At 38.5% G+C, this 9,358-nt stretch overlaps 1 protein-coding gene across 1 annotated transcript in view; it reads left to right on the top strand.

Annotated features, from left to right (window-relative positions):
* VPS39 (vacuolar protein sorting 39 homolog (S. cerevisiae)) overlaps window positions 1-9,358 on the top strand; it is a gene marked incomplete at its 5' end in the record, with an annotated part of 21,546 nt that extends 12,188 nt beyond the window's left edge. Inside the window, 10 exons of the mRNA XM_009874286.1 lie at window positions 2,986-3,059; window positions 3,683-3,781; window positions 4,032-4,149; window positions 4,619-4,747; window positions 5,216-5,318; window positions 5,986-6,031; window positions 6,659-6,808; window positions 6,982-7,116; window positions 7,711-7,802; window positions 9,002-9,358. Of these exons, the coding sequence (XP_009872588.1) occupies window positions 2,986-3,059; window positions 3,683-3,781; window positions 4,032-4,149; window positions 4,619-4,747; window positions 5,216-5,318; window positions 5,986-6,031; window positions 6,659-6,808; window positions 6,982-7,116; window positions 7,711-7,802; window positions 9,002-9,077 (1,022 nt within the window). The remainder of the gene's footprint in view (window positions 1-2,985; window positions 3,060-3,682; window positions 3,782-4,031; window positions 4,150-4,618; window positions 4,748-5,215; window positions 5,319-5,985; window positions 6,032-6,658; window positions 6,809-6,981; window positions 7,117-7,710; window positions 7,803-9,001) is intronic.

The raw sequence follows: 9,358 nt of genomic DNA, 5'->3' as shown, positions 1-9,358 counted from the left end.
CTTTCCTGCTGAAAGTCTAACCTCCAGTTGCTAGAGATGAAGAACCCTATATGAAGTTTTTATTTTCTGTGTTTAGGTTGATCTAGGTAATGACCTAACAGTTGTAGTTGCTGGTCACAGCATCATGATAGGAACTTTCCTGGTTGACTATTCATTGTGGACTCCTAAGTCTTTTTTTTGGTTTTGCTGCTTCTAAGAGTAATCCCTTCCCAGTAATATTATTTGTTTCTAAATGCACAGCTCTTTTGGAAGTGAGGGGTTTGAAGGAAATACCTTTGTTCATTCTCTAGTTGGCAAAGTTTGATTTTTTTAAAATACTTTTTTTTCTATAATTACTTCTAAGAACTGCTGGCTTCTTTTGGCAACATGCTTATTCAGTGATATGTTACTTACAATGACATTGAGACCTTTCCCGTTTGTGCCGTGTCTCTCTTGTACTTCATATTCATTTGAAATTTGGAAATTAGTCATTTGGAAATGTGAGTCATCTTAGAGAAGTGTAGGTATGTTATATTCAGCATACAGCTTTACAAAACAAACTTACTTTTAAAATAATTGTCATCTTGATAAATTCATCTCGATTGACCTATGTCACCTGTTCGTTTGTTGCACCTGAGAGTGATGATATTTTAGGCCTTATAATTATCCAAGTTGTCTGGAATACTTTTTTAAAATCTTGGCAGCTTGCTTAATTTCTTTTAGGCTTTTGGAGCTTCTCTGTTTCAGGACCTCCTGAAAATCAATTTTCCTGTATGTTGCTTGTTCCTTGCTCAGCTCTTTAAAACTGATAAAAGGATCTTTGGGTTTGAAGGATCTTTGGGAATGGAATACAGTGGAAACAACCTAGACAGTTAACTGTTGCTAATAAATGGAATGTTTTACACTACTATCACTTGTAGATTTTTCCCATCAAGAAAATAGGAGAAACATAACACTGTGTGTGTGGGGTTTTTTTAATGGCATTGCCCATTTGGCCTTGATTAGTAAGTGTAATTTCTGGCCATCCCTTTAAGATGATAAAAGCATTTCAGACTCTGGGATTTCTACTGATTTTTCCCTTTGCCCTCCCCTTGGTGAGGTTTCTGTAGTTCTAAGTAATAAGTGATAATTTTAAAATTATTCTTAAAATTTTAGTTATGTGGGATGTATTTTTAGTTGCTTTCACTTACATTCTGAGTGGAGTAGAAACTCTTCTTTAGTCATCTCTTGTCTATGGGGTTTGAGGCATTTAACAAAATCTTCTTAAATAGTTCTCAGGTGATTAGAGAAAATTTCCTCCAGGCTGTGCTTTTTTAAGTCATCTAGTATGTATTACTGATTTGGACTTGATACTTGCCATTTGTCAACAAAGTAAACACTTACTGTTTATTGCATCAAAGCAAAAATTAATTGTTAACTTTTTGATTGTCCATGTTGATCACAAATACACTTTACCTGTGCAAGGATAGGCACAGGACAATTATGTATTTGACTGGCTGGTAGATAATTTTCTGTATTACACCGTGCTTTATCGGCTATAGTGTTATGCAGAACTTCATCCTGTTACAACTGATATTTTAATTAGGGATTTGTTGCTGAGAAAATGTAGAAATTTAGTGTCTGCCTTAATTGTAGGAGCAGAAAACATCCTTGCCTGTGAGCTTCAGTGTAAATCCCCACTCAGCTCAGTGTTGTGTGCTGAGGGAGCCAGCTGTTTTGCTTTGTGGTGGGATGTGATCTTGCCTCTTAGTATTCTGATTTATAAGCTCTGGCTGTTCCTTGATGAGTTTGTCTTCTGCTGTCTTAAATGTTTTGCATAGGTTGTAACTTGTTTGATTTGGTCACGATTTCAGTATAGGCAACTTGTTGCTTTGGTAAGGAACTATCTAATTAGTCTCGTGCTTTTTTATAAGGAGTTAAACTTTCTCTTGTCTGGCCTTGTTCTACATGAGAGCTTACTCCCATGATTTGTCTTTTCTTTAAATTTTCTCAGTGAGGCTGGCAAAGCCCTTACCGTACTCTGTCCTCTTAATTCAGGAAGGTAATTGAAGTTCAGTGAAATTCAGACCTGGACCTCAGTGCCATTTGCTATATCACTGTTTTGTTTCTGAAACTTTGAAATTGGATCGGCTGTCTTAATTGTTTTGTTTCATAGCTCTCATCTGTTTTTTAAAATACTGCTACTATGAAGATGCTGCTTGTTTAAAATATTTTAAAAGTAACTTACTCCTAATTATATTGTGGGATAAAGAAAAGCAAATATGTGTAGGGTTGGTGGAGGTTTCTGTTTCTTGTACAGTTGCGTTGTTGCATTGTTTGGGCAGTGAGTGCTTCGGTGGTTCTGATCAGGAGGGTGAGGGGAAAATCGTGTTTTCCTAACTTGTTTTACGAGCTTTGTGAACCAAATGGTCCAAATGAATGTATTCTTTTAAAGAGGTGGGTCTTAAATTTTATTTAAAGCTGAAAAGTGATTGTCTGTTACGTAGTTTCTATGCCAGTTACTTCAGTGCTAGCACGCTGTACTACTTATTATGAAGTATTTGACCGTTTACTGTAGAAGTTGTTAGACTGGCAGGCTGGAAATCATAGAAGAGTTTGGTTTGGAAGGGACAGTGAAGATCATGTAGTTCCAACCCCTGCCATGGGCAGGGACTCCTCCCACTGACGGAAATTACACAAGTGAAAAATGCAGTGCTTTTTCTACCCTAAGAAGAGCAAGTTGTAAGGGTAGACTTTGGGAATGTGATAAGACAGCTGAGCTTGATTATGGTCTGACGCTTAATATGCGAGCTAATTCTTGTTTCTGTTTCGAATCATGTTTGCAAAGTAATTGTGGCTTTAGCCTGGAATGTGTGATGTACTTTACGGGGCGGGGGAAACACGCACACCTAAACGATATTCTTCTTCTGAATTAAGTTTTGCTAGCTCTGAAAGCATCTGCTTTTGTTGTGAGTGGGTGGATCTTTAGGACTTCGACGTTGAACACTGCTGCTATTTGTATTCCAGGCACTGAGAACTTGAACTTGGTATTTTCTTACTCTGTCTGGGTGCTAAGAGATTTTCCTGAAGATGGGCTGAAGGTAAGTGTGATTGAAAGAGGCACCTTGCCATTGTGATTCTTAGTGCGCTGTGTGGAATTTGGAGAACTCAGTGTAAGAAGCCATGTATTAATGCTAAGTCCAGCTAAATATATAATTTTTATTTGCAGTGTTGAGTACTGTGGTAAGATTAGCAGTAGATAGAGCAGGACAACCTTTCATATTTTCTTATGTTTTTCTGTAATTGGAATACCTTATGTGGTAATAAGTACCTAGGAACCTTTCACAGAACTTCTAATGTTCTTGATGTTACATTTTTTGCACAAGAGCTTAACTGGGTATTTAAATGTCAAATGTTATTTTGTATTTCTTATTTTCCCATTTTTCTTTAGTATATTGGAGAATTGAATCCTTGCATTTGGGAGGTGTTGGGCACTGTAAATGGTGTTAACTGAGGCAGAAGTGGGATGTTTGTTAATCCTTTCAGATGTGAGCTGGCTTCTGAGTGCCTGAATAAGCTGCTCGGATTTTTTCTTTTATACTTCTTGTGCTTAATCTTTAGACATGTGTTATGATATGCTGGGCTTCAGTGCCTCAGAGAAAATACACTGTGGCACTTGAAAAAAAAAAATATCACCCTTGTGTGAATAAATTTTCTTTAACAGGTATTTACAGAAGACCTTCCTGAAGTGGAAGCTTTGCCCCGAGACAAAGTGCTCAGTTTCCTGATAGAAAATTTTAAAAGCTTGACTATTCCCTATCTGGTAAGAACTCAATTTCTGCTGTGCATTCTGTTGAGTACAACATGTTACAAGTAAGACTTTAGTTTTCCAGGCATTGAAGCCTGGTGCTGTCTCAAAGAATGCTAGCTTTGCTGTAAGTTGTGTGAAGAAAAAAATAATAGAAATGTATTACACTCTGAAGAAAGGTTAGTAAAGGAATAGCATGGAACTGTTGCTTGCTTAAAACAAATTATTTCCCACAAGGAGTCTATAACTGAACATGTATTTCCAGGAACACATCATTCACGTCTGGGAAGAAACAGGTGCAGACTTTCACAACTGTCTGATCCAGCTGTACTGTGAGAAAGTGCAGACCTTAATGAAGGAGTATCTCAGTTCTTTCCCTGCAGGTACGTTGAGCCTTTTCTGCTGAGAAGACTAAGGATGTGGCACAACACAGGGGCCCCTCATAGTGTATTGCTGTAAACTGTCTTTGTTCACATCTAGAAGAAGATAACCCAAGTGATAAAGGAACTGGAACCATAATTAGGGAAAAGTCTAGTTTATTGCCTCCCTAAAGATCTTAAGGGACCAAGTGACACTTTTTTCATGGTTAAGTGGAATGGCAGCTACTGCTCTCTGAATTCTGAGTGTTAAGGGCTGGGAGTGGTCTTGAATAACTATGCCTGTTGTTTAACCACCCTTCTGATGTGTTTTAAGGAGCAGAAGTAGTTTGGCAAGGGCACCAGAATCCTAGCCCATGTAACAGTTTCATCAGCATTTGGTTTCTCCTCATAATGATTTGCTTGTTTATCTCCTGTGTACTAGTGTAGTGAAATAGTGGGAATGCCACAGCTTGTCTTGTTTTCTTGCATATAGATAAAACTCCAGTGCCTGCTGGGGAGGAAGGAGGAGACTTGGGGGATTACCGGAAAAAACTTCTACTTTTTCTGGAGAAGTCTAGCTGGTATGAACCTAGTCGACTAATTAGTGACTTCCCCTTTGATGGTGAGTTCAATTTCCGTAGGTTAATTAAATGCTGGCTTATTTCATTGTACAGCAAAACACTTAGTGTAGAGGCCTGGTAACTAGAAACAGAGATGTCTGTATCTGTAGTTGTAAGACATTGGTGTTTACACTAACTATTTTTTTACTGGTGCGGATGGGTTTACCAGTCTCTGCAGGATTCCTGTAGGATTCCTGGTCTAAGACCTTGTGGGGTCTCGCATCCCTGAAATATTTAGTTAAACTTTTTGATGAGCCTGAATTGCTCAACAGATCAGAAGTTTGTTTTTTCTTAAGGCTGCTTAAAAATGTTACTGAGACTGGTGTGAAGCAGACATTATGGTCTCAGTGTTAGCTTTAACCTGTGCCCAGACTACGGTTTGTAGTTCTTTCTGTTAGTCTGGTCACCAGTGGAGTTTATGTTGTTGTTGTTCTGCATAGCTGTTGTCTAACCCTTCTTGCTATCTCTAGGTCTCCTAGAAGAACGTGCTCTGCTCTTGGGTCGTATGGGGAAGCATGAGCAAGCTCTGTTTATTTATGTTCATATTTTGAAGGACACCAACATGGCTGAAAAGTAAGGGCTTCTGTATTTTTTTTTTTTTTTTTGCTCAAGACTTAGCTTGTGAACTTCCCTATGTTGTTTTGCTTCCTTTCTCTTTGGAGAGGCACTTACTAGCCCAGATGCAAAGTTAAACTCCTTTGGTTAGCAGAATCCTATCTAGTAAAGATATGGCATTTTGCTAGATATGTTCAGTAAAGAAACCCTCTGTGTGAATTTAGGGTACTCTGGGCAAAATTAGGATTAACCGATACTGGCAGATGTATCTGAACATTGATGTCTGTTTGACATTGCTTCTTTTAAAGCTAGTTTCAGCAAATGCCTGTGAGAGGACATTCACTCCTGCTATGCAGTGTACACCTTTCTGTGATTCAAATACAGTAATTAGGTATATTTGCACATGTATTTTTATGCTGTGATGTGTTGGAGACATCTCTTTCTCCCTTTTGAATTAAATTTAGTTTCTGTTTTAAAGCTTTTGAAGTTGATTGAAAGCGGGATTCTTGCACAAAACCTCAATTTTCTCAGCATTGCAGTGGAGAGTGAACGATGAAATTCAGATGTATGGTCACCTAACTTGGATAGCTTCAGTAATCGAAATGTTTAAATGTTGATTTCTGTGGACTGATTCTCTAGGTTCCAAAACTGTCCGTGCAATTCACTTGATTCTTCTCTGTTCTAGCTACTGCGATAAACATTATGACATAAACAAAGATGGCAACAAAGATGTAAGTAGCTTCGTCTTTGTGGTCTTCCTTTTCAGTAAAGATATATTAGACTATTTGTTCCATGCTAGGGACTTTAAAGCTTTTGCTCTCTGTCGGCTTTTTCAGGGTTTGTGTTGGTGGACAGAAACCTATGTATTAGCTCTGTGGAATTTTGGAGTTACTAGATTATTGTGTAGAGTTTTTATTTTTATTTCATTTGTTTTTTGTTGAGAATGTTACAGTATCACTGGAATTGAACATATTCTGTAGCTAAAGTTCTGATGGGATTCAGAAGGCAAAATACTGGTTTTGTAACTGTGCGTATTCCACGTACTTAAACAGAAAAAATAATGGTAAAAAGCAATGAAGTGTTGATTTCTAAAGGTTATAATGAGTTATGTAAGATAAATGAGGGAGGAGATTGAAACTACTTTTATAGAAAAACTTTAGTGTAGAATGTAGATCTTAAAAGTCTTTGGCCATCACTGGTACTACTCAGCTTTTGTTATTTTCGGAGCTGTTTAAAGGAGCACTTCAGAATTCTAAATGGCGTGGATAGGGCTTCCTAGTACTGTTGCTGGGTTCTGCCAGCGCTGCCAGTTGTGGACGTGTGCGGTGGTTTCAGAGCTTCCCTTTTGCGTGTGACAGGTGTATCTGTCGCTGCTCCGGATGTATCTCTCCCCGCCCAGTGTTCACTGCCTGGGACCAATCAAGATGGAAGTGCTGGAGCCTCAAGCCAACCTGCAGGCTGCTCTGCAGGTTCTGGAGCTACATCACAGCAAACTGGATACCACCAAGGTAAGAAAGACATTTAAGTACTCAGTTTATGCTGTTGGCAGAAGGCGACAGAAGGTACTGGAGTAGTCAAGTGAATAGGTTATAACAGTGTCAAACTAAACGTGTCAATTTCTGCCCTGGTTTGTTCTCTGTTCCTTTTAAATTTTTCCTAATGTAAGTTTATTTTGCTCCAGGCGATAAACCTCCTCCCAGCCAATACACAGATCAGTGAGATTCGAATATTCTTAGAGAAAGTCCTTGAAGAAAACGCGCAGAAGAAAAGATTTAATCAAGTACTCAAGAATCTTCTCCATGCAGAGTTCCTGAGGGTAAGCACCTACCACCTGTCGGTTACTGGAACGGTGTTTTAAAGCAAAGTTCGATATTGGAACTGTTTCTTGTATGGAATGTGTGTCCTCCAGATGGTGCTGTAGCACACCTCAAATTAGTAGATGTGCCTCAGGTAGATGATGTGTCCTTTTTTCAGGAGGTGGCAGGTACATTCATTTTAGTTTGGACGAGGTGCAGGTCTTTCCTGTGAGTCTCTGTGAGACTCCCTGTGAGCTCTGGTGTGCGTTGCAGGATGATCTTGGAGAGCACAGGCTCAATTTCTTTCAAAGGAACTAAACCAGATGATGCAGTTCAGTAGTTTGCCTGAACAGCCCTTAGTGGTTAGAATGCCTTAGTCTGTGGACCAGACTACTTGAAAGTAAAATCTTGCAATTCATATAGCGTGGGTGCTGGGTGTTAAATACCACCTCATCTGTTGTACAGACCCGCTTCTTTTGTGCCGTAGGGCTTGATAATGTAGATATGGCTGCTGAAAATTAAACCTTGTGGCAGTTCCCAGTTTCACTAGACTGAGGGAGCCGTGGCATAGCATTGCTTTTTAAACAAGTTTTTTTTATTTTATTCCTCTTTAGGTCCAGGAGGAGCGAATCTTACATCAGCAAGTGAAGTGCATTATTACAGAAGAGAAGGTGTGCACTGTGTGTAAAAAGAAGATAGGTAACAGGTGAGAGAGCATTTATCTTAAAGCTTAGGAAAATGGGTAAAATATGAATCTGGTAACACTTAAACTAAGAATATTCAAAACTTGGAATGTGTATATACACAGAGCAGTATGAAGGAGACATTTGTGTCGAGTGTTTGAATTACAAATTATATTGCTTAGCTGGGAAAACATGAAAGCTTTAGTCAACATGAAGTTTACAGCAAGAGTTTATTCCTGTTTTCAATAAAGGAGCTTAAAATCCTTTTGGGAACTCCTAAGACTTCTTACCTCACAACTCTAGGTGGCAGAAAATCCCTTCTCATATGAAATTGGAAAATTTCTTAACTAGAATTAAGAAGGATGATAGAAAGAATCTCAAATGAAGATATATGTATGATTAGTTTTCTATATCTGATGTTTTTATGGTTCCCTGGCTGATTTCTGTTTTGTAACCTAATTATCTTACGGCATTTCAAAGTAGAACTAATTCACGTCATACGTTGATGCCACTAACTTTTATTCTGCCATTCCTCATAGGTAATTAGGGGTTAGTATAGAATGCAAATTTTGTTTAGTGCTTTTTCTTCTTCTGCTTTGAACTCCAGTGAAAAGCCACGTGACTGGCGCATTCATTGTTTCTCTTGTTGATGTGAACCCTTCTGAGCTATCAGGAGCATTCTGGGAAAGGTTCTTTTTCCAAAACACTTCAATAAACGTAGGTCTAAACATAGTTACTGCTGTGCATGCACAATCTTTTGCTGTTGATATATATGGCATGTAGCATCAGAATTTAAATTTTCATTCTTTTATAGGCTGGACTTGATGATCTCAGAGGCCTTTTCCAGCCTCAACAATTCTGTGATTCTGTTTTGGTTGTCTAGGATTTTTCTAGTGCTGTTAAGTTCGACAAGGTTTTGAAGGGCAGGCATGTCAACAGGTCACCTGCTCTTTAACTTGTTACCAGTGACTTCCAAGTAAAGTGTGCTTGTAGAAGTGAAAACTAGTGTGTGGGTTGTTTGTTTGGTTTTTTTTTAATGGAACTCTTACAAAATCTGTTGAATACTTTTGTCTGATCTTCTCTAGGATGCATTCAGGCTGTAATTTAAACAAGAAAGCATTGCTTTCATCTAAGCATCTGGTTTTGATTCTGCATAAGTTGGATGTGATTGATTAGGGGAAACTGTATTGACAGTTGATTTTTGTGTTCTGTCTCTTTACAGTGCATTTGCTCGATACCCTAATGCAATAATTGTGCATTATTTCTGCTCCAAAGAAGTCAACACATTGGACACCTGACCTTGCTACGGTCAATAATCCCAACATTCATATGGAGTTCTGAACTGATGACTCAAGAAGTTGATGCTTCTGAGATTTTTTGGGGGCTTGTTGCTAGGTTCTTTTACACTGGGTAGAAGTCATTGTATCTGTGGACTGACTGTACCTATCTAGCAATGTTGATTTACTAGAAAATGACTTTAACCATGTTCTTATAGTGCTGGCAACTACACTGAACCTCTCAGTACTCAGATGAAGAGTAGAAACTGATTTTTGTAGTGGGTTTTGTATTGCACTCCAAC

The sequence above is a fragment of the Apaloderma vittatum genome, unplaced genomic scaffold (assembly GCF_000703405.1).
Source record: "Apaloderma vittatum isolate BGI_N311 unplaced genomic scaffold, ASM70340v1 scaffold8298, whole genome shotgun sequence".
NCBI lineage: Eukaryota > Metazoa > Chordata > Aves > Trogoniformes > Trogonidae > Apaloderma > Apaloderma vittatum.
The sequence above is the reverse complement of the archived record's forward strand: the minus strand, read 5'-3'. Positions and strand labels throughout refer to the sequence as shown.